The 23,797-nt window shown below is 44.9% G+C and overlaps 1 protein-coding gene across 1 annotated transcript in view; it reads left to right on the top strand.

Annotated features, from left to right (window-relative positions):
• Nucleotides 1-6,135: 6,135 nt before the first annotated feature.
• Nucleotides 6,136-23,797, top strand: part of LOC137355872 (trypsin inhibitor ClTI-1-like) — a 76,748-nt gene continuing 59,086 nt past the window's right edge. Inside the window, exons 1-2 of the mRNA XM_068021478.1 lie at nucleotides 6,136-6,170; nucleotides 16,446-16,572. Coding sequence (XP_067877579.1) covers nucleotides 16,497-16,572 — 76 coding nt within the window. The 5' untranslated portion in view covers nucleotides 6,136-6,170; nucleotides 16,446-16,496. The remainder of the gene's footprint in view (nucleotides 6,171-16,445; nucleotides 16,573-23,797) is intronic.

Raw genomic sequence — 23,797 nt, 5'->3', positions numbered from 1 at the left:
ATTCTGAGGGACAGGATTAATCTCCACTTGGAGAGGCAGGGATTAATCAGGGATAGTCAGCATGGCTTTGTCAGGGGGAGATCATGCCTAACAAACTTGATTGAATTTTTCAGGTATGTGACTAGGTGTATAGATGAGGATAAAGCAGTTGATGTAGGCTACATGGACTTCAGTAAGGCTTTTGATAAGGTCCCACGTGGGAGATTGGTTAAGAAAGTAAGAGCCCATGGGATCCAGGGCAATTTGGCAAATTGGATCCAAAATTGGCTTTGTGGCAGGAGGCAGAGAGTGATGGTCGAGGGTTGTTTTTGCGATTGGAAGCCTGTGACCAGTGGTGTACCACAGGGATTGGTGCTGGGACCCTTACTGTTTGTAGTGTACATTAATGATTTAGACGTGAATATAGGAGGTATGATCAGTAAGTTTGTACATGACACGAAAATTGGTGGTGTCGTAAATAGTGAGGAGAAAAGCCTTAGATTACAGGATGATATGGATGGGCTGGTAAGATGGGCGGAGCAGTGGCAAATGGAATTTAATCCTGAGAAGTGTGAGGTGATGCATTTTGGGAGGACTAACAAGGCAAGGGAATATACAATGGATGGTAGGACCCTCAGAAGTACAGAGGGACCTTGGTGTACTTGTCCATAGATCACTGAAGGCAGCAGCACAGGTAGATAAGGTGGTTAGGAAGGCATATGGGATACTTGCCTTTATTAGCCGAGGCGTAGAATATAAGAGCAGGAAGGTTATGATGGAGCTGTATAAAACGCTAGTTAGGCCACAGCTGGAGTACTGTGTACAGTTCTGGTCACCACACTATAGGAAGGATGTGATTGCACTGGAGAGGGTGCAGAGGATATTCACCAGGATGTTGCCTGGGCTGGAGCATTTCAGCTATGAAGAGAGACTGGAAAAGCTAGGGTTGTTTTCCTTAGAGCAGAGAAGGCTGAGGGGAGACCTGATTGAGGTATACAAAATTATGAGGGGCATAGATAGGGTAGAAAAGAAGAAACTTTTTCCCTTAGCGGAGGTGTCAATAACCAGGGGGCATAGATTTAAGGTAAGGGGCAGGAGGTTTAGAGGGGATTTGAGGAAAATTATTTTCGCCCAGCGGGTGGTTGGAATCTGGAACACACTGTCTGAAGAGGTGGTAGAGGCAGGAACCCTCACAATATTTAGGACGTATTTAGATGAGCACCTGAAACACCACAGCATACAAGGCTACGGGCCAAGTGCTGGAAAATGGGATTAGAATAGATAGTTCTGATGAAGGGTCACTGACCTGAAACGTTAACTCTGCTTCTCTCACCACAGATGCTGCCAGACCTGCTGAGTATTTCCAGTATTTCTTGTTTTTATTTCAGATTTCCAGCATCTGCAGCATTTTGCTTTTATTTTATTATATTAGAATAGATAGGCATGATGGCCGGCTTGGACATGTTTAGTTTAGAGATACAGCACTGAAACAGGCCCTTCGGCCCACCGAGTCTGTGCCGACCATCAACCACCCATTTATACTAATAATACACTAATCCCATATTCCTACCACATCCCCACATGTCCCTAAAGTTCTCTACCAGCTACCTATACTAGGGGCAATTTATAATGGCCAATTTACCTACCAACCTGCAAGTCTTTTGGCTGTGGGAGGAAACCGGAGCACCCGGAGAAAACCCACGCAGACACAGGGAGAACTTGCAAACTCCACACAGGCAGTACCCAGAATTGAACCCAGGTCGCTGGAGCTGTGAGGCTGCGGTGCTAACCACTGCGCCACTGTGCCGCCCCCAACATGATGGGCCGAAGGGCCTGTTTCTGTGCTCTAAAGTTCTAACATTGTCTTAACGAGACATAAAAGAGTCACCTCCCCAAGATCCATTATTCAGTAAATTTCTCTAACATCACATACCAGTCAAAACAAGAACTCCAATAATGGTGATAATGAACACTCCACCGGTCTTCATTCTGCAATTGTTGAATGTGAGTTAAAGAGCTCTGCACTTATACAACCGGACATCCTATTCCTGCTTTTGAAACTATGGATGTTCCTTGAGAGTTCCTGAATTATCTATTGAATAAGTGGCTAAGTAGTGCTTTTCACAACTTATTAAAAGAATGATGATTTGCAGATCATTACACAGGTAATTGGGTGAAATCCCACAATATCAGAACACTACCTTTTGCTTCTGGAATCTACGTTTGAATACAATCCAGAAGAAAGTTGCTGCAATTTTGTGATCTGAGCAAAAATGGAGTTGTGTTAGTTCAAATTGCAGGTGAGCCTGCACTTGTTCATAGGGTGCGAGTTTTGCAATTTAGACCCCATCCCTTCATTAGACTAAGACACACGCAAAGGGAAAGTGTGCCGAGAGAGTATGGTCCACAGCACGGTTTACCGTCAAATCAATACACAGGAGCAGCTCTTAAAATATACATGGTAGTGGCCAAAGAAATGTGGGTAAATTGTCCACCATGGGCAACACAGTTCCTTTTGATGCTGAGTAATCAGAGACCTTGATGCAGGAGATCTGCCAAAGGAAGGTATTCCTATTTGGGGCTAAAAAGCACCTTCCATTTGAAGCACAGTTTCCAGCTGCTTGGACAGGGGTCAGTGCTATCACCCAGCTCACTGGTCCCTGGATGCAAATATAGAAGAAGCGTAGTACTATCAGAAGGAGATGGAAGTGAGATTGTGCCTCACTTTACGTGCTTTGCATTGGAGGCTTATCAAACCTTTAAGATGTATTATGCACAACCATCATCATTTTCATTGTGCTGAAGTTTCATGGCACAACTTTCTTGAAGCTGAAGGTGGCTGAGGAACAGCAAACAGATGCTGAAATACCCAGGCTGAGGTGCTCCTCAAAGCTTTTAGAGGTTTTCCTCATTGGAGTGAACAGTTCAGAGGAGATCCCTATTCTCCCAAGAACCATTCAGCCATGTTTCTCCTCCTTCAATTCATATGGGCACCAAAGGTTGCCATACCAGTTTTCCTTCTCTAAGAGCAATGTGGGTGTACTGACACCACATGGAATGCAGTGGTTCAAGGAGACGGCTCACCACCACCTTCCCAAGGACAATTAGGGATGGGCAATAAATTCTGGTCTTGCCAGCGAGGTCCACGTCCCAAGAACCAATGACAAAAAACAATGAAGGTATCAAGATCTGGCATCCTTGAAAGTGGATAAAAAACCAGGGCCAGATGGATTGGATCCCAGGTTGTTAAAGGAAGCCAGGGAGGAAATAGCAGATGCGCTGAGGATCATCTTCAAATCCTCACTAGATACAGGCGAGGCACCAGATGATTGGAGATCTGCGAATGTTGTACCATTGTTTAAAAAGGGTGCAAGGGATAGGCCAAATAATTATAGGCCAGTCAGTCTAACCTTGGTGGCGGGTAAATTGTCAGAATCAATTCTGAGTGACAGGATAAACCACCACTTAGAAAGGCACAGATTAATCAGGGATAGGCAGTATGGATTTGTTAGGAGAAGGTCATGTCTTACTATCTTAATTGAGTCTTTTGAGAAAGTAACAAGGAGGATTGGTGAGGGTAGTGCAGTGGATGTGGTCTACATGGATTTTAGTAAGGCATTTGACAAGGTCCCACATGGCAGACTGGTCAGTAAAATGAAAGCCCATGGGATATCGGTGAATGTGGCAGGTTGGATCCAAAATTGGCTCAGTGACAGGAAACAAAGGGTAGTAGTCGATGGATGTTTTTGTGAATGGAAAGTGGTTTCCAGTGGTGTTCCACAGGGCTCAGTGTTGGGTCCCTTGCTGTTTGTGGTATATATTAATAATTTGGACTTAAATGTGGGAGGCATGATTGGGAAATTTGCTAATGACACAAAAATTGGCCGTGTAGTTAATAGTGAGGAGGAGCGTCATGGACTCCAGAATGATATCAGTGGTTTGGTTGAATGGGTGGAAAAGTGGCAAATGGAATTCAATCCAGAGAAGTGTGAGGTAATGCATTTGGGGAGGGCAAATAAAGTGAAGGAATACACAATAAACAGGAGGATATTGAGAGGGGTAGAAGAAGTGAGAGACCTTGGAGTGCATGTCCACAGGTCTCTGAAGGTGGCAGGACAGGTAGATAGAGTGGTGAAGAAGGCATATGGAATGCTTTCCTTTATTGGCCGAGGTATAGAATACAAAAGCAGGGATCTAATGCTGGAACTGTATAAAACGCTGGTTAAGCCACAGCTGGAGTATTGCGTACAGTTCTGGTCACCACATTACAGAAAGGACATAATTGCTCTGGAGAGAGTACAGAGGAGATTTACAAGAATGTTGCCAGGGCTCAAAAAGTTGCAGCGATGAGGAAAGATTGGATAGGCTAGGGTTGTTTTCCCTGGAGCAGAGGAGGCTGATGGGTGACTTAATTGAGGTGTACAAAATTATGAGGGGCCTAGATAGAGTAGACAGGAAGGACCTATTTCCCCCAGAGGAGAGGTCAATTACCAGGGGGCACAGATTTAAGGTGATTGGTAGAAGGATTAGAGGGGACATGAGGAAAAACTTTTTCACCCAGAGGATGATGGGTGTCTGGAATTCACTGCCAGGAATGGTGGTGGAGGCAGAAACCCTCAATTATTTTAAAAGGTACCTGGACATGTACCTGAAGTGCTGTAACCTGCAGGGCTATGGACTAGGTGGCTGGAAGGTGGGATTAGATAGCGGTTAGTTTGTTCGGCCGGCACGGACACAATGGGCTGAATGGCCTCCTTCTGTGCCGTAATTCTTCGATGATTCTATGGCTGCTTCTTGAGTAACAGACACTGGATGGATAATGATGCTTCTGTGGGTAGTTACCGCCAGAATATTAATTGAGGGCAACTTTTTCCCTTCAAGGCCATGTATCTGATATGGAGCCCTAATATATAGATGGGTTCCACGTGCTGATCCTTGCACTTGATGGAACCCTGCGATCGGCTGAACGTTGTGCCTCCTCACCAGCTGTTCCCTTTCCACAGGAAGAGTGAGGATGGTGTTATCCCTTTCAGCCAGAGTGGTTGTCACTTCCCTGATACATGTGCACACTGCAGACAGCCCGATGTAGCAGATACCTTTTGGGATAGCATGGACGGACTCGATGGCACGAAAGCTTCTTGATGTTGGTAACATTCACTTCAATTGCTTGAATCACTTGGGGGTCTCCTCAAGGATGTGTAAGGGGTGCATCAATGCAGCTTTTTTCTTCCTGTAATGTTGTTTACAAATATCTAAAATGCAGGAGGGAGGGAAAGATTTCCTCTGTTCCCTGTGTAATATGATTGTAGGTGTACTTATAAGGATTTGGTTAGATTTTGTTACACACACAAAGGAGGAATTGTTATCCCAGGGTGAATGTCATTTTGAAGTGAGTATTGTAGAAAATGCCAACCTAAAGAGGTACAAAGTAAGATTCTGAGTGTGTTGTCTCAGCCAAAGATGAAATCAATGCTCAAAATTTTGACTTTATTTTCTTCTTTGTCATGTTTTCCAAGTGTGGGTTCTGGTGGCTGCCATCGACCAATCCGGGTATTTCATGTGCTGTGTGTCATCCTCTTGGCACATCACTCGTTTAAGCTGGTGCATCAATCTCTAAACATGGCCTTTTTCACTCACCACAAATCATGTATGGTACATTGTGACCTTGACAATGTCCAGTTGCTTTGTTACCAGACAGATCTACGGCATCCTGGTACATCGTGATCTTGGCATAGTGACTAGCCTGTCACTAGTCAGAGCCATTACATTCTGCTCTTTGCTGTATATGCTTGAAGCCTCTCTATCAGTAAGGATGAGCAAGCTGTGGAAGCAGTGCGTAGAATTAAGAAACAGCAAAGGTTGCAAGACTCAAAACTGCCCCGCCCCACCAATTTAGGTCCCAATCTCTGGCAACCTGGCTCCAGATTGCCAGGGATCATCTGCACACTACCCCAGCTATGGCCATCTGCTGCTGGTTTCACCCGCAACCCCCCCCTGCCTCCTCTTAAATATTAGGGCCATTGTTTCAGAAAATTGCCCTGGATACATGAGAAATTTATAAATTGAGCTGATTTGCATTTCCTCGTCTATGTGAAATTTTAAATCTCCCAATGATAATTGCTTTGCCTTTGCAAATGCTTCTCTGAGCTCTGTACTCATGCATCCTGCTACGACACCAGTGCTGTCAGAAGGTCTGTGGAAAGTTATAGCTAGTTCTGCAACTTGCAAAATCTTGCACAGAAGTTGCCTTTGTCACATTTGGTGAATACTTTTGCAATACCTTTGGATGTATGCTGCAACACAGTCAGAATTTTCTCTTTTCACTATCTCCTTTGGCTTTGATGATTATATTTCAGGTTTTCAGTTTCATTGTTTCATAAATGGTTTCCGAGTACAGCCTAAATTGTGGCCTTTTTCTCACTCTGCACCACTCTGACGTACGTCAGCTTGGCTAAAATCTGTACTGTTATGACTTGCATTTCCCTTTTTTATTCTATTGTACAATGTTTTTTGTAATTTGTTTGACTAATCTTATTTTTCATCTAGCAATTTCTGACAATGTAAATTCCTTATTTGAACTTGTTTTAGAATTAAATGTAATCTAAGATTGAATGAATATTAATCTTAAGTAAGACTTGAGGCAGTTTTATATACAGCAGTCAAACTGCTGCTCACAAAATTTCAGTGGAGTCCTGATTAGTGCTGTGTAACTGGTTAACTACCCAAGACTCTTTCAGATTTATTATTAAGGTGAAACTTGTAAGTGTCGTTCTTCAAAAACACTTAGGAGTGCTTGTACAAGGAACTCAGAAAGTTAACATGCAGGTACAGCAAGCATTTAGGCATGTTAGCCATTATTGCGAGGGAATTGGAGTCCAGGAATAAGGAAGTATTGCTACAATTGTACAGGGTTTTGATGAGACCACATCTGGAATACTGTCTGCTGTTTTGGTCTCCACATTTAAGAAAGGATATACTTGCATTGGAGGCAGTGCAGCAAAGGTTCACTAGATTGGTCCCTGGGATGAGGGGGTTATCCTACGATGAGAGACTAAGTAACTTGGGCCTGTATTCTCTGGAGTTTAGAAGAATGAGAGGTGATCTCATTGAAACGTATAAGATTCTCAAGGGGCTGGATAGGGTAGACACTGAGATTATTTCCGTCGGTCGGGGAATCTAAAACGCGGGGGCACAGTCTCAGGATGAGGGGTCGATCATTTAGGATTGAGATGAGAAGAAATTACTTTGTTCAAGGGGTTGCGAATCGTTGAAATTCTCTATCCCGGGGGGTTGTGGATACTCCATCGTGGAATACATTTAAGGCTGGGATAGATAGATTTTTGGTGTCTCAGGGAATCGAGGAGTATGGCGAGCGGGCAGGAAAGTGGAGTTGAATCCTAAGATCAGCCATGATCGTATTGAATGGCGGAGCAGGCTCGATGGGCCATATGGTCCACTCCTGCTCCTATTTCTTGTGTTCTTGTGGAAGCTTCTCTAAGTGGCTTGCTCAAACGACTATGAAATGTTGACTGAAATGACGGGGCATCTGGAAATAGTTATATCATATCATTAAATCACCCTTCTTGTAGTTTCTCTGCCTGAAGTTTACAATTGCCTGCCAATTAGTGCTTAATCCTGGACAGTTATTTGATGCTTTTGACTTTCAGCTGGATGGAGAGTCACCAAAACTTAACATTTGACCTTTACAAGCAACATAGTTGGGAGACTTTGCAGACCATTTAGATGGTCTGTATTCAACCCCAGATGCTAGTGTTCGAACTCAGCTCAGTGGCTGGGATCTTGCTCAGTACCTGTTTGATTAGTCTTAGTAAAACTACAAGACATCTTAAAAATGTTTTGAAAAAGCTATTCACTCATTTAGTGTGTGATTTAAGTGTCTCTTGGGTCATGGTGTTACAAACAGGGACAGGATGTGTGGCTGTATGAATATTGCCGTCATAAACCTGTTTAATTCACGTTCGGCAATCTCAAATGGGAATTGATGTAATATTTCTCGTTGACTCTATAAACCATTTATAACCCTTCAATATTTGTAGAACAATGGGGCTTGGGAAGGGGATTCTTTTACACGTGTAATCTCATGAATTCATGTTATTACAGAATCGCAGAAGGAGGCCATTCAGCCCATTGTGTCTGCACCAGCTCTCCGAATGTGCAATTCACTTAGTGCCATCCACCACCAACCCCCCACCCCCCCCCCCCCCCACTTCTCCCCATAGCCCTACACATTCTTCCATTTCAGATAACAATCTAATTCCCTCTTGAATGCCTCGATTGAACCCGCCTCTACCACACTCTCAGGCAGTGTATTCCAGACCTTAACCACTCGCTGCGTGAAAAAGTTTTTCCTCATGTCGCTTTTGGTTCTTTTGCCAATTACTTTAAATCTTTGTCCTCTCGTTCTCGATCCTTTCCCGAGTGGGAACAGTTTCTCTCTATCTACTCTGTCCAGACCCCTCATGATTTTGGAATGCTTCTATCAAATCACCTCTCAGCCTTCTATAAGGAAAGCAGTCCCAACTTCTCCAATCTCTGTTCATAACTGAATTAAATTAAATTAAAGAGAAATTATAACTGCCCATAAGGAAATAGCAGAGACATTAAACAAATATCTTGTGTCTTCATGGTAGAAGATGCAAAAAACACACCAGAAATTGTGGGGAAACAAGGGTCTAATGAGAACAAGGGACTTAAAGTAATTAATATTAGTAAGGAAAAAAATACTGGAACAATTAATGGGATTGAAAGGAGACAAATCCCCTGGACCTGATGGCTAGATCCAAGGGTTCTAAAAGAGGGGGATGCAGAGATAGTAGATGCACTGGTTGTGATCTTTCAAAATTCCCTAGATTCTGGAATGACCCCAGTGAATTGAAACATAGCAAAACACCGCTAGTCAAGAAAGAGAGGGAGAGAGAAAACAGGCAACTACAATCTAGTTAGCCTGACATCAGTTGTCAGGAAAATGCTGGAATCGATTATTAAGGAAGTCATAACAGGGCATTTAAAAAATCATGACATGATTATGCCAAGTTAAAATGGTTTTATGAAATTTTTTTTATTCATTCATGGGATGTGGGCGTCACTGACCAGGCCAGCATTTATTGCCCATCCCTAATTGCCCTTGAGAAGGTGGTGGTGAGCTGCCATTTTGAACCACTGCAGTCAATGTGGGGTAGGTACATTCACAGTGCTGTTAGGAAGGGAGTTCCTGGATTTTGACCCAGCGACAGTGAAGGAAAGGCGATATAGTTCCAAGCCAGGATGGTGTGTGACTTGGAGGGGAACTGGCAGTTGGTGGTGTTCCCATGCATCTGCTGCCCTTGTCCTTCTAGTTGGTAGAGGTCGCGGGTTTGGAAGGTGCTGTCTAAGGAGCGTTGCTGCAGTGCATCTTATAGATGGTACACACTGCTGCCACTGTGCGTAGGTGGTGGAGGGAGTGAATGTTTGTAGATGGGGTGCCAATCAAGCGGGCTGCTTTGTCCTGGATGGTGTCGAGCTTCCTGAGTGTTGTTGGAGCTGCACCCATCCAGGCCAGTGGAGAGTATTCCATCACATTCCTGACTTGTTTAGTTTAGTTTAGAGATACAGCACTGAAACAGGCCCTTCGGCCCACCGAGTCTGTGCCGACCATCAACCACCCATTTATACTAATCCTACACTAATCCCATATTCCTATCACATCCCCACCTGTCCCTATATTTCCTTACCACCTACCTATACTAGGGGCAATTTATAATGGCCAATTTACCTACCAACCTGCAAGTCTTTTGGCTTGTGGGAGGAAACCGGAGCACCCGGGGAAAACCCACGCAGACACAGGGAGAACTTGCAAACTCCACACAGGCAGTACCCAGAATTGAACCCGGGTCGCTGGAGCTGTGAGGCTGCGGTGCTAACCACTGCGCCACTGTGCCTTGTAGATGGTGGACAGGCTTTGGGGAGTCAGGAGGTGAGTTACTCGCCACAGGATTCCCAGCCTCTGACCTGCTCTTGTAGCCACGGTATTTATATGGTTACTCCAGTTCAGTTTCTGGTCAATGGTAACCGCCAGGATGTTGACAGTGGGGGATTCAGCGATGGTAATGCCATTGAATGTCAAGGGGAGATGGTTAGATTCTCTCTTGTTGGAGATGGTCATTGCCTGGCACTTGTGTGGCGCGAATGTTACTTGCCACGTATCAGCCCAAGCCTGGATATTGTCCAGGTCTTGCTGCATTTCTACACGGACTGCTTCAGTATCTGAGGAGTCACGAATGGTGCTGAACATTGTGCAATCATCAACCAACATCCCCACTTCTGACCTTATGATTGAAGGAAGATCATTGATGAAGCAGCTGAAGATGCTTGGGCCTAGGACACTACCCTGAGGAACTCCTGCAGTGATGTCCTCGAGCTCAGATGATTGACTTCCAACAACCACAACCATCTTCCTTTGTGCTCGGTATGACTCCAACCAGCGGAGAGTTTTTTTCAGTTTTGCTAGGGCTCCTTGATGCCATACTTGGTCAAATGCTACCTTGATGTCAAGGGCAGTCACTCTGACCTCATCTCTTGAGTTCAGCTCTTTTGTCCATGTTTGAACCAAGGCGGTAATGAGGTCAGGAGCTGAGTGGCCCTGGCGGAACCAAAAATGAGCGTCACTGAGCAGGTTATTGCTAAGTAAGTGCTGCTTGATGGCACTGTTAATGACACCTTGCATCATTTTACTGATGATTGAAAGTAGACCGATGAGGCGGGAATTGGCTGGGTTGGACTTGTCCTGCTTTTTGTGTACAGGATATACGAGGGCAATTTTCCACATTGCAGGGTAGATGCCAGTGTTGTAGCTGTACTGGAACAGCTTGGCTAGGAGCGTTGCAAGTTCTGGAGCACAGGTTTTCAGTGCTATTGCCGGAATATTGTCAGGACCCATAGCCTTTGCAGTATCCAGTGCCTTCAGTCGTTTCTTGATATCACTTGGAGTGAATCGAATTGGCTGAAGTCTAGCATCTGTGATGCTGGGGACTTCAGGAGGGGCCGAGATGGATCATCAACTCGGCACTTCTGGCTAAAGATGGTTGCAAATGCTTCAGCCGTATCTTTTGCACTGATGTGCTGGGCTCCTCCATCATCAAGGATGGGGATATTTCCATCCTCTAGTTAGTTGTTTAATTATCCACCACCATTCACAACTGGAAGTGGCAGGACCGCAGAGCTTAGATCTGATGGTTATGGGATCGCTTAGCTCTGTCTATCGCACGCTGCTACCGCAGTTTGGCACGCAAGCCGTCCTGTGTTGTAACTTCACCAGGTTGACACTTCATTTTGAGGTATGCCTGGTGCTGCTCCTGGCATGCCCTCCTGCACTCTTCATTGAACCAGGGTTGGTCTCCCAGCTTGATAGTAATGGTAGAGTGGTGGATATGCCAAGCCATGAGGTTACAGATTGTGGTTAAGTACAATTCTGCTGCTGCTGATGGTCCACAGTGCCTCATGGATGCCCAGTATTGCATTGCTAGGTATGTTCTAAATCTACCCCATTTAGCACAGTGGTAGTGCCATAGAATTGGCCTTTATAGCCACTCCAGCCGCTGCTTCACAAACCACTGACCACCTCCAGGCGCTTACCCATTGTCTCTCAAGACAAGGAGGCCAAAGAAGTGCCATGCAACATGATGGAGGGTATCCTCAATGTGAAGGTGGGATTTTGTCTCCACAAGGACTGTGCGATGGTCATTCCTACCAATACTGTCAAGGACAGATGCATCTGCAGCAGGCAGATTGGTGAGGACGAGGTCAAGTCTGTTTTTCCCTCGTGTTGGTTCCTCCACCACCTGCCGCATACCCAGTCTAGCAACTATGTCCTTTAGGACTCGGCCAGCTCGGTCAGTAGTGGTGCTACCGAGCCACTCTTGGTCAGGGACATTGAATTCCCCCACCCAGAGTACATTCTGCGTCCGTGCCATCCTCAATGCTTCCTCCAAGTGGTGATCAACATGGAGGAGTACTGATTCATCAGCTGAGGGAGGGCGGTCGGTGGTAATCAGCAGGAGATTTCCTTGCCCATGTTTGACCTGATGTCATGAGACTTCATGGGGTCCCAGGTCGATGTTGAGGACTCCCAGGGTGACTCCCTCCCTACTATATACCACTATCCTGCTGATGGGACAGGACACACTCGGGGATGGTGATGGCAGTGTCTGGGATATTGTCTGTGAGTATGACCATGTCAGGCTGTTGCTTGACTATTCTGTGGGACAGCTCTCCCAACTTTGGCACAAGCCCCCAGATGTTAGTAAGGAGGACCTTGCAGGGTCAGCAGGGCTGGGTTTGTCATTGCCAGGTGGTCCGTCTGGTTTTATTCCATATTGACCTCATAGTGGTTAGATACAACTGAGTGGCATTTCAGAGTCAACCACATTGCTGCAGATCTGAAATCACAGGATTCCTGTGATTCACAAGATCCCAGAACCTGGAATGTAGGCCAGACAAGGATAGCAGATTTCCTTCATTAGTGAACCGGATGGGTTTTTACAACAATTGACAATGGTTTCATGGCCATCAATGGATTTGATTTTAATTCCAGATTTATTAATTGAATTCAAATTCCACCTTCTGCTGTGGTGGGATTCGAACCCATGTCACCTTAGCAATCCCCTGGGTTTCTGAGTTACTAGTCCAGTGACAATACCATTATGTCACCGCCTCTCTATATACCTTTATGAAATGGAAATGGTGTTTGACAAGTCTTTTAGTATTTTGGGAATATAACTAGCAGGGTAGATAAAGGGGAACCAGTAGATGTAGTATATTTGGATTTTCAAAAAGTATTTGATAAAATGCCTCATGAAAAGTTGTTGTGTAAGAATAAAGTCTCTTGGGATTGGCAGTAATAGATTGGACTCAGGATCGGTTAAAGGACAGAAAACAGAGTAGGAATAAACAGACCATTTTCAAGTTAGGCTGTTACTAGTGGAGTGCAGCAGGATCAGTGTTGGAGCCTCAGCTATTTATGATCTATGTTAGTGACTTAGATGAAGGGACTGTGTGGAATGTATCCAAGTTGATGATACAAAGCTAGGTAGGAAAGTAACCCGTAGGGGGGAGGGGGCACAAAGAATCTGCAAAGAGATACAGATAGATTAAGTAGGTGGACACGAAGGTGGCATATAGTGTGGGGAAACGTGAAATTATTCACTTTGGTGGGCAGATTAGGAAAAAAATTTATTAAATATTGGTGTTCAGAGGGATTTTGTTAACTTTGTGTTTCGTGCACAAGGACAACATTTCAGTACAGCAAGTAATTAGGAAGGCAGATGGCATGTAAGCATTTATTACAAGGGGAGGACAAGAGTAAGGAGGCCTCGCTGCAATCTTACAGGGCTTTGGTGAGACCACACTTCGAACACAGTCTCCAGTTTTGTTCTCCTTGCCTTGGAGGGGGTGCAGTACTAGATTGATTCCTGGGATGAGAGGGTTCTCTTATGAGGAGATATTGAATAAAATGGACTTATACTCCCTGGAGTTTCGCGGAATGAGAGGCGATTCATTAACTCTGAGAAGGCTTGACAGCATAAATGCCGAGAAGCTGTTTTCCCCCTGACTGGAAAGCCTAGAACTAAGGGGCATAGTCGCAGGATAAGCAGTCGGTCATTTAGGACTGAGATGAGAAGTTTCTTCACCCAGCGTTCTGGATCTTTGGAATTCTCTACTGCAGAGGGCTGTGGATGCTCAGTTGTCGAATATATTCAAGGCCGAGACTGATAGGTTTTTGGACCGTAAGGGAGTCGAGGGGTATGGGCTTCAGGTGGGTGAGTGGAGTTGAAATCGAAGATCAGCCATGATCTGATTACATGGCAGGGCAGGTTTGAGGGGCCATACAACCTAGTCTTACAAATAAAACATCCAACACCTTATTGAGGAGAAATTTTATTTTCTTTAGCATTCAGCAGATGACATGATTTTTAAAATATGCTTCAGTTCATTTTTCTAGTTTTTTTAATTATTGATTGATTTGGTCCCTTTTCAGTATCACACACTCCTTCGTGCAAAATTTTAACCTTAAAACCAGTTCCCCTGAAATAGAATTAATAAAAATAAAAGTGAATCAATTGTTGGTCCATTTACAGCTCTATTTAGACACAGTTAGCTTCCTCCTACCCTGTAAGCTCAGAGGTGACTCTGTAAGGATATTTCACATTATGTATTTACTGTCAAACATACTTAACACAGGGACACTGGTACTGCAGCTGCAAGGTTAGATAAAAGTTAAATAATAGATGGAGGCACATGCAGAGGCAGTTTATTTATTAATTGATCCCCCCCGCCAAAAAGAAATTACAATTTCCATGCTCAGCAACACATTCAACCCAAGCCTCACATTGATCTCCCATTGCATCAGAGCCTCAGCAGGTGAATCACAGAGATGATTAAAACTGCAATTTCTGCTGGACACTCCTATTCCTCTCCCCTTGCCTTCACCTTAGCTCCATGTGAGGAATAGCTGCATGTCTAGCTTCTTGTTACATCTCTCAGGTATGTGAGAAAATAGAATACGTTACTGTGGTGACCTCTGGTCTCATCTTTATTAAATTTCCCCTTAAGTGCATTGCCTGAACCATTCCATATGGTAGCGAGTTCCACATTCTCACCACTCTCTGGATAAAGAGTTTTTTTTCCAGAATTGCCTATTGGATTTATTAGTGACTATCTTATATTTATGGCCGCTAGTTCTGTTCTTCCCCCAGAAATGGAGACATCTTCTCTATGGAGGAAGACAGAAGGCAGGAAACTACAGGCCAGTTAGCTTAACATCTGTCATAGGGAAAATGATGGACTCTATTATTACGGAGGTTATAGTGGGTCATTTAGAAAATCTCAGTGCAATCAGGTAGAGTCGACATGGTTTTGTGAAAGGGAAATCGTGTTTGACTAATTTATTAGAGTTCTTTGAGGGAATAACAAGCAACGTGGATAAAGGGGAACCTGTGGATGTGGTGTACTTGGATTTCCAGAAGGCATTTGACAAGGTGCTGCATCAAAGGTTAGTAAACAAAATAAGAGCCCATGGTATAAAGAATTGGTCAGCTAACAGGAAAAAGAGAGTAAGCATAAATGGGTCATTTTCGAGTTGGCAAGTTGTAACTAGTGGAGTGCCATGGGGATCAGTGCTGGGGCCTCAACTATTTACAATCTGTATCAATGACTTGGATGAAGGGACAGAATGTATGGTTGCTAAATTTGCTAATGACATAAAGATAGGTAGGAGAGTAAATTGTGAAGAGGAAATAAGGAGTCTGTGAACGGATATAGATTAGTTAAAGTGAGTGAGCAAAGATTTGACAGATGGAGTAGAATGTGGGAAAGTGTGAACTTGTCCACTTCGGCTGGAAGAATAGAAAAGCAATATATTTAAATGGCGAGAGGTTGCAGAACTCTGTGATGCAGAGGGATCTGGGTGTCCTAGTACACAAAACACAAGAAGTTAGTCTGCAGGTACTGCAAGTGATTAAGAAAGCAAATGCAATGTTGTCATTTATTGCAAGGGGAATGGAATATAAAAGTAGAGAGGTTTTGCTGCAGTTGTGCAGGACATAGGTGAGACCACATCTAGAGTATTGTGTACAGTCTTGGTCTCCTTACTTAAGAAAGGATATAATTGCATTAGAAGCAGTTCAGAGAAGGTTCACTCGACTGATTCCTGGGATGAGAGGGTTATCTATTCAGGAAAGGTTGGACAGATTGGGTCTGTATTCATGGGAGTTTAGAAGGATGAGAGGTGATCTTATTGAGACATAGAAGATCCTGAGGGGGCTTGACAGGGTAGATGTTGAAAGGATGTTTCCCCTTGGGGAGAGACTAAAATAGGGGGCACAGTTTAAAAAGAAGGGGTCTCCATTCAGGACAGAGATGAGGAGAAATTTCTTTCTCTGAAGGTCCTGAGTCTGTGGAACTCTCTTTCCTGGAGACCGGTGGAGGCAGGGTCATTGAATGTTCTTAATGTAGACAGATTCTTGACAAACCAGGGAGTCAAAGGGTATCGGGGGTAGGCAGGAGAGTGGAGTTGAGTCCACAAACAGATCAGCCATGATCTTATAGAATGGCAGAGCAGGCTCGAGGGGCCGAATGGCCTACTCCTGCTCCGAGTTGGTATGTTCGTATGTCTACCCTATCAAACCCTTTCATAATCTTCGAGTTCCATCAGGTTCCCATATGCTGTCCAATGAGTGTATGCTATACCCTCCAAACTTCCTTAACTATCCAGGATATATACTTGTATCATCCTGTGCTCAATCCAGTTGAAAATTCTCCTGTTAAAGATATTTAAAAATCCAGCATAATATTTTGGTTCTGTGTTGGTTTTAATAGAAGTAAATTGTTGAGGTAGCTGAGATGAAGAAAATTATGATGTTAGTGGCTGATGACATCTTCTTAGACATCATTTTCATTATGTTTGAATCCAGATTCTACCTTCCAACCTGCCACTGAAACCAAGCAATGTTTCTCTCAACTTAATGACGTGGTCTCACTGGCCAAGAAAGCAAAGGAAGAAATGTGATATGGGAAGGACTAAGGTCGGAACCATTAAAGGTAAGAGGTGTTAATTGGTGGTTAGATTTGTAAGAGACAATAATAAGCTACATCTTCGAAGCATTAAAAGAAATGTTTTTCATTGCTCTGTCAAAAGTCAAGGAGAAGATCATGTTGTGTTGATTTAATCATTGCCTATTGTATTTTTTCTTTACACAACATTTGTACAGTAAGCCTGTCAGCATAGTTATAATTATTGGTACAGTAATGTTATGTATTTCAGCATTCCTTAGAAAAGAATAATTTGAAGGCCTGTGTGGAAAGAGCAGGGGAGTGGGACTAATTGGGTAGCTTTCAAACCAGCGTGATGGGTCAAATTGTCTCCTTCTCTGTTGTATTATTCTGCATCAGATTTAATAATCATTTTTGTTTTAAAGTTCCCGAATGAATTTTCAAGCATTTCAAAGTGCACATTTGTTCAGTTGCTAAACGCCACTCGATCTTCAGCTATTCAGTTCTTTTCCCCCAAAGAGTGGATTCATTTTGTTTTGCTCCTGAAGATGGGGGGACCTGTGTGCTGTTGTTTTCTGGGCAATGGCGTTTCTCCAGTAGTTAGCTCAAGTAATTGTTCTTGTATGAGCTGTGATAATAATTGTCAACGGGCTACTTTATGTTGGGACAAACCTGATGGAGTTCTCCTGCAAAGTCTGTTAAAGTCAGCCACCTTAGCACAGGCCAGGGATCTTCCTCATATGTACAGCTCAGTGCAACACTAGTAGGAAAGTTTCCAATAGGGAAGTTGTATCAGCTGTATAGCAACATACAATATAAACCCACAGTGATTCCTTTGTCTGTCTTAGACATGGATTGTTACTTGATTAACTAACTCAGTTTAGTTTTTTTTTTGTTCATAATATGGATCTTCACTGAAATGTTTCACTAGGATTACATTATAAGGACACTTACCAGATGTAAAAACACATATTACAGAGGTTTGTGTAAGTCACACCATTTGTGCCACACAACGGCTGTACGTACAAGGGGCAGACTGGGTGATATGGGAAATCTTGACATTTTGGCTGTGAGAGATAAGATTATTAGATTAGAATTCAGAATAGTAAAACAGTTGTCACTTATATTAAAATGAGGTGCAAGTTCAGCAAAGTAATGGAATATTAAACTTAAGTAAATATACAATAGTGAGGATAGTTCAGAAAAAAAAACATTTAAAGGTCAGAGCACCTCAATACCAGCAGAACCCCAAGCTGTGGTGGCCAAGTCTGAAATAGAAAAGCGCACAGATCATTAATTAAAATCAGAGACCACTTGCAGGCACTACTTTTTTGAGCATATGGCCTTTTGAAAATAGTGGAGATCCTCACTGAAGCTCAACCACATGAATCATACCATCAAAAAAGCCCTGTCTCAAATAAGGACCTCTTGGATTATTGTCCGTTAGCCAAGAGCATCCTTTAGACTTTCCCATCCTTTCTCTCCAATAAAATTCTGATCATCACTGTTTGCATTTGGAATGGGGTTGGTTCCTTCAGTACTAATGAGAGTGAAGATTTTACACTGGGTTTTAATAAAACTCTTCCTGCAATATCAGTATTTCTCCATCTGTTACCATCAGGAAGTTTTCAGATGAAAATAAATAATTTGTAATTTAAAAATGTCAAAACTCTTAACAACACAAAGTTTTAACATCTTCTGAAAGGTTTTTTAAATACAAATCAAATCCATTCCCTCAGTTGCATATGCTACAGATATTAAGTAATAATGTATAGCACACAGGTATAAATGTCACTCACCAGTGAAAACAAAAACCACAACCGTGGTGATGAGAAACACTCCATTTGTTTTCATCGTGAAGCTGCTGGAAGTGAGTTAAACAGCTCCATACGATGGTATTTATGCAGTCACACATCTTGACATACCCCAAGAGCCACCTGCATCATGTGGGTGAATGAATGACTAAATGTTGCTTTTTAAGACCGTTTAAAGAATGGTTTGCAGTACATTAGCACTCAGGTAGGTAGCTGAATGAAATTCCAGTCACTGCCGAGGAAGAACATTACCTCTCATCTCTGGGACCTGGGTTTGAATTTAGCCCAAGGTACTTGGTGAATCGAGTGAAAATGGAGCTTTACGCTACATCTGTCCTACACTTATGTGTATTCATAGCAACCTCAGAAATGAGCAAAAGCTGACAAATACCTTCAAGTTTATGCAGCCCTCAATTTTGGCATTGAAAAAGAAATCTGACAGCTCAAAAACAGTTCAGAATAGAGGCCTGGAACCAGGACCACTGCTTTCCGCTGATTGAATTGCATTTTTATTAAATGAAGTTCCTAGTTTGTTTTATATCCACATTTTAGGAATCACAATCTGTAGTTCAATCTGTGAAAATTAAAACTGGCGCCTTTGTCTATGATGTGAAAACAAGGGGCTGTGAAAGTGTTGTGGCGCGAGCACGTTGGGCTGAAGGGCCTGTTTACGTGCTGTAAAACTCTATGACTCTATAACATAATCTGAAAGCATACTGAATATTCCATCATTTATATTACAAGGAAACATTAGATAGAATTGCTTTTTTGTTTTGCAACAAGTGATTTCTGAAGGGGGTTTGAAAGAAAGAACTTGCTTTTATCTCGTGCCTTTCATATTCTTTGGACATCCCAAAGTGTCTCAGCCAATGAACTACATTTCAAGTGGCAGTCATTGTTATTATTTCGGCAAAGTGGCAGCCATTTACAGCAATAAGATAAACGATCGGTTAACCTGTTTTGGTGGTGTTGATCAAAGTATAAATTTTGGCCAAATTACCAGGAGAACTCCCCTGCTCTCCAAATAGTCCCACGGCCTTGGTTTAACATCTCATCCGAGAAACGATACCTCTGACAATGCAGTATCGCTGAAGTCTTCGGATGGGGTACAAAGCCACAAAAGGCTGACTCGGAGATGTTAGTGCAACCAAACAGACACACAACTCGCAAGATTCATTTTCAAAGGCTTCCCCCACAAAATTTTGATTTTTGTCACTCTTTTGATGCATTTTCCAACATGCTAAAAGTCTTGGTGATAGGAACTATGGAATACTGAGGATACATGTGTTTCAAAGAGACTTCTATTCACCAGCCTTGTGCGAGGCATCTCCAAGATGAGTAGGCAATTCCTTGCACTATTTTCTAAGAAATTTGGCATTGCCCCTCATCTAGGGCAACAGTGATATCTATGTCTCACCATCATGATTGTAATTTTTAGATCGCTGATCATTTTTGCACAAGTTTTTATGGTGTTTCACCCCCTGAAATAATGGACACAATCAATCTTTCAGGTCTTTGATGGGGGAGTCCAGAACAAGGGGCGTAACCTCAGAATTAGAGCTGGGTCACTCAGAGATGATGGCAGGAAGCACTTCTTCACACAAAGGATAAAAAGCTGGTAGCGCTCTAAGTAAAAAAAGTCACCCAGTCCGATGGGCTGCATCCTGGGTTGCTGAGGAAACTACAGGTGGAAGTTACAGAGGCTCTGGCCACAATTTTCCAATCCTCCTTGGATAGGGGGGCGGTGACAGAGGACTGGAGGATTGCAAATATTGCTCCCCTGTTGAAAAAGGGGGAGAAGCGTGATAAACCTAGCGACTACAAGCCAGTCGGTGTGACATCGGTGGTGGGGAAACTTTTAGAAACAATAATCAGGGACAAAATTAATTGTCATTTGGAAAGTATGGGCTTAACAAATGAAAGTCAGCATGGATTTGTTTAAGGTAAATCTTGTTTGACTAACTTGATCAAGTTCTTTGTTGTAATGGAGAGGGTTGATGAGGTTATTGTGGTTGATGTATGTATGGATTTCAAAAGGCATTTAACAAGTTCCACAGAATAGACTTGTTAGCAAAAGTCAAGTGCTTGGTACTAAAGGAACAGTGGCAGCATGGATACAAATTGGCTAAGGGTTAGAAAGCAGGAAGTAGTTATAAACTATTGTTTTTCAGACTGGAGGGAAGTATTTCGTGTTATTTCGCAGGGATTGATAATGGGACCACTGCTCTTTTTGATATATAGTTAAGACCTGTATTTGGGTAAACAGGGCATCATTTCAGAGTTCGCAGATGGGATAAACCTTGGAAATGTAGTAAATAGTGAGGAGGATAGTAACAGACTTCAGGAGGCCGTAGGCTGGAGAAATGAGCAGGCTTGGCAGATAAAATTTAACCCAGAGAAGTGTGAAGTGATGCATTTTGGTAGGAAGAATGAGGAAAGGCATTATGAACTAAATGGTGCAGTTTTAAAGGCGATGCAGGAACATAGGAACCCGGAGGTGTATGTACACAAATCTTTGGAGCTGGTGGAACAAGTTGAAAAAGCTGTTCAAAGGCATACAGGATCCCTAGCTTTATAGATAGAGGAGTAAAATCTAAAAGGAAAGAAGTTATAAAACACTGGAGTTGTTATCCTGAGAGCAGAGAAAGTTAAGAGGAGCTTTATTAGATGTTCAGAGGGTTTTGATAGAGTAAATAGGGAGAAACTATTCCCAGTGGCAGAAGGATCGGTAACCAGAGGACACCGATTTAAGGTATCACTCAGTGATAATTTGTACGATAATGACAATGATAATCGACAACCTTATTCTGGATAATTGCCTTAATGGAAACTTGGCTCACAGGTCATGACACCCTTCCCTCTTACTGATGCCTGCATCCCAAACACTGACCAAAACTCCCCAGCTCCTGAGTCCCAATCTCCTGAACCCCCAGCTCCGAGTCCCAATCTCCTGAACCCCCAGCTCCGAGTTCCAATCTCCTGAACCCCCAGCTCCGAGTCCCAATCTCCTGAACCCCCAGCTCCTGTGTCCCAATCTCCTGAACCCCCAGCTCCTGAGTTCCAATCTCCTGAACCTCCAGCTCCTAACTCCCAAACTCCTGAATACCCAGCTCCCTGAGTTCCAATCTCCTGAACCCCCAGCTCCTGAGTCCCAATCTCCTGAACCCCCAGCTCCTGAGTTCCAATCTCCTGAACCCCCAGCTCCTGAGTCCCAATCTCCTGAACCCCCAGCTCCCTGAGTCCCAATCTCCTGAACACCCAGCTCCTGAGTCCCAATCTCCTGAACCCCCAGCTCCCTGAGCCCCAATCTCCTGAACCCCCAGCTCCCTGAGTCCCAATCTCCTGAACCGCCAGCTCCTGTGTCCCAATCTCGTGAACCCCCAGCTCCCTGAGTCCCAATCTCCTGAACCCCCAACTCCCCAAGTCCCAATCTCCTGAACCCCCAGCTCCTAACGCCCAATCTCCTGAACCCCCAGCTCCCTGAGTCCCAATCTCCTGAACCCCCAGCTCCCTGAGTCCCAATCTCCTGAAACCCCAGCTCCCTGAGTCCCAATCTCCTGAACACCCAGCTCCTGAGTCCCAATCTCCTGAACCCCCAGCTCCCTGAGTCCCAATCTCCTGAACACCCAGCTCCTGAGTCCCAATCTCCTGAACCCCCAGCTCCCTGAGTCCCAATTTCCTGAACCCCCAGCTCCTGTGTCCCAATCTCCTGAACCCCCAGCTCCCTGAGTCCCAATCTCCTCAACCTCCAGCTCCTGTGTCCCAATCTCCTGAACCCCTAGCTCCTGAGTCCCAATCTCCTGAACCCCCAGCTCCCCAGGTCCCAATCTCCTGAACCCCCAGCTCCTGAGACCCAATCTCCTGAACCCCCAGCTCCTGAGTCCCAATCTCCTGAACCCCTAGCTCCTGAGTCCCAATCTCCTGAACCCCCAGCTCCCCAGGTCCCAATCTCCTGAACCCCCAGCTCCCTGAGTCCCAATCTGCTGAACCCCCAGCTCCCTGAGTCCCAATCTCCTGAAACCCCAGCTCCCTGAGTCCCAATCTCCTGAACAGCCAGCTCCTGAGTCCCAATCTCCTGAACCCCCAGCTCCCTGAGTCCCAATCTCCTGAACACCCAGCTCCTGAGTCCCAATCTCCTGAACCCCAAGCTCCCTGAGTCCCAATCTCCTGAAGCCCCAGCTCCTGTGTCCCAATCTCCTGAACCCCCAGCTCCCTGCGTCCCAATCTCCTGAACCCCCAGCTCCTGTGTCCCAATCACCTGAACCCTCAGCTCCCTGAGTCCCAATCTCCTGAACCCCCAGCTCCTGAGACCCAATCTCCTGAACCCCCTGCTCCTGAGACCCAATCTCCTGAACCCCCAGCTCCTGAGACCCAATCTCCTGAACCCCCAGCTCCTGAGTCCCAATCTCCTGAACCCCCAGCTCCTGAGTCCCAATCTCCTGAACCCCCAGCTCCCTAAGTCCCAATCTCCTGAACCCCCAGCTCCCTGAGTCCCAATCTGCTGAACACCCAGCTCGTTGAGTCCCAATCTCCTGAACCCCCAGCTCCTGAGTCCCAATCTCCTGAACCCCCAGCTCCCTAAGTCCCAATCTCCTGAATCCCCAGCTCCCTGAGTCCCAATCTCCTGAATCCCCAGCTCCCTGAGTCCCAATCTCCTGAACCCCCAGCTCCCTGAGTCCCAATCTCCTGAACCCTCAGCTCCTGAGTCCCAATCTCCTGAACCCCCAGCTCGCTGAGTCCCAATCTCCTGAACCCCCAGCTCCCTGAGTCCCAATCTCCTGAAACCCCAGCTCCCTGAGTCCCAATCTCCTGAACCCCCAGCTCCCTGAGTCCCAATCTCCTGAACCCCCAGCTCCCTGAGTCCCAATCTCCTGAACCCCCTATTCCTGAGTCCCAATCTCCTGAACCCCCAGCTCCCTGAGTCCCAATCTCCTGAACCCCCAGCTCCCTGAGTCCCAATCTCCTGAAACCCCAGCTCCCTGAGTCCCAACCTCCTGAACCCCCAGCTCCCCAAGTCCCAATCTGCTGAACCCCCAGCTCGCTGAGTCCCAATCTCCTGAACCCCCAGCTCCTGAGTCCCAATCTCCTGAACCCCCAGCTCCTGAGTCCCAATCTTCTGAACCCACAGCTCCCTAAGTCCCAATCTCCTGAACCCCCAGCTCCCTGAGTCCCAATCTCCTGAACCCCCAGCTCCTGAGTCCCAATCTTCTGAACCCACAGCTCCCTAAGTCCCAATCTCCTGAACCCCCAGCTCCCTGAGTCCCAATCTCCTGAACCCCAGCTCCCTGAGTCCCAATCTCCTGAACCCCCAGCTCGCTGAGTCCCAATCTTATGAACCCCCAGCTGGCTGAGTCCCAATCTCCTGAACCCCCAGCTCCCTGAGTCCCAATCTCCTGAACTCCCAGCTCCTGAGTCCCAATCTCCTGAACCTCCTGCTCCCTGAGTCCCAATCTCCTGAA

The sequence above is a fragment of the Heterodontus francisci genome, chromosome 44 (genome assembly GCF_036365525.1).
Source record: "Heterodontus francisci isolate sHetFra1 chromosome 44, sHetFra1.hap1, whole genome shotgun sequence".
Lineage (NCBI taxonomy): Eukaryota > Metazoa > Chordata > Chondrichthyes > Heterodontiformes > Heterodontidae > Heterodontus > Heterodontus francisci.
Note: the sequence above shows the minus strand (reverse complement) of the source record. Positions and strands in the feature narration are given on the sequence as shown.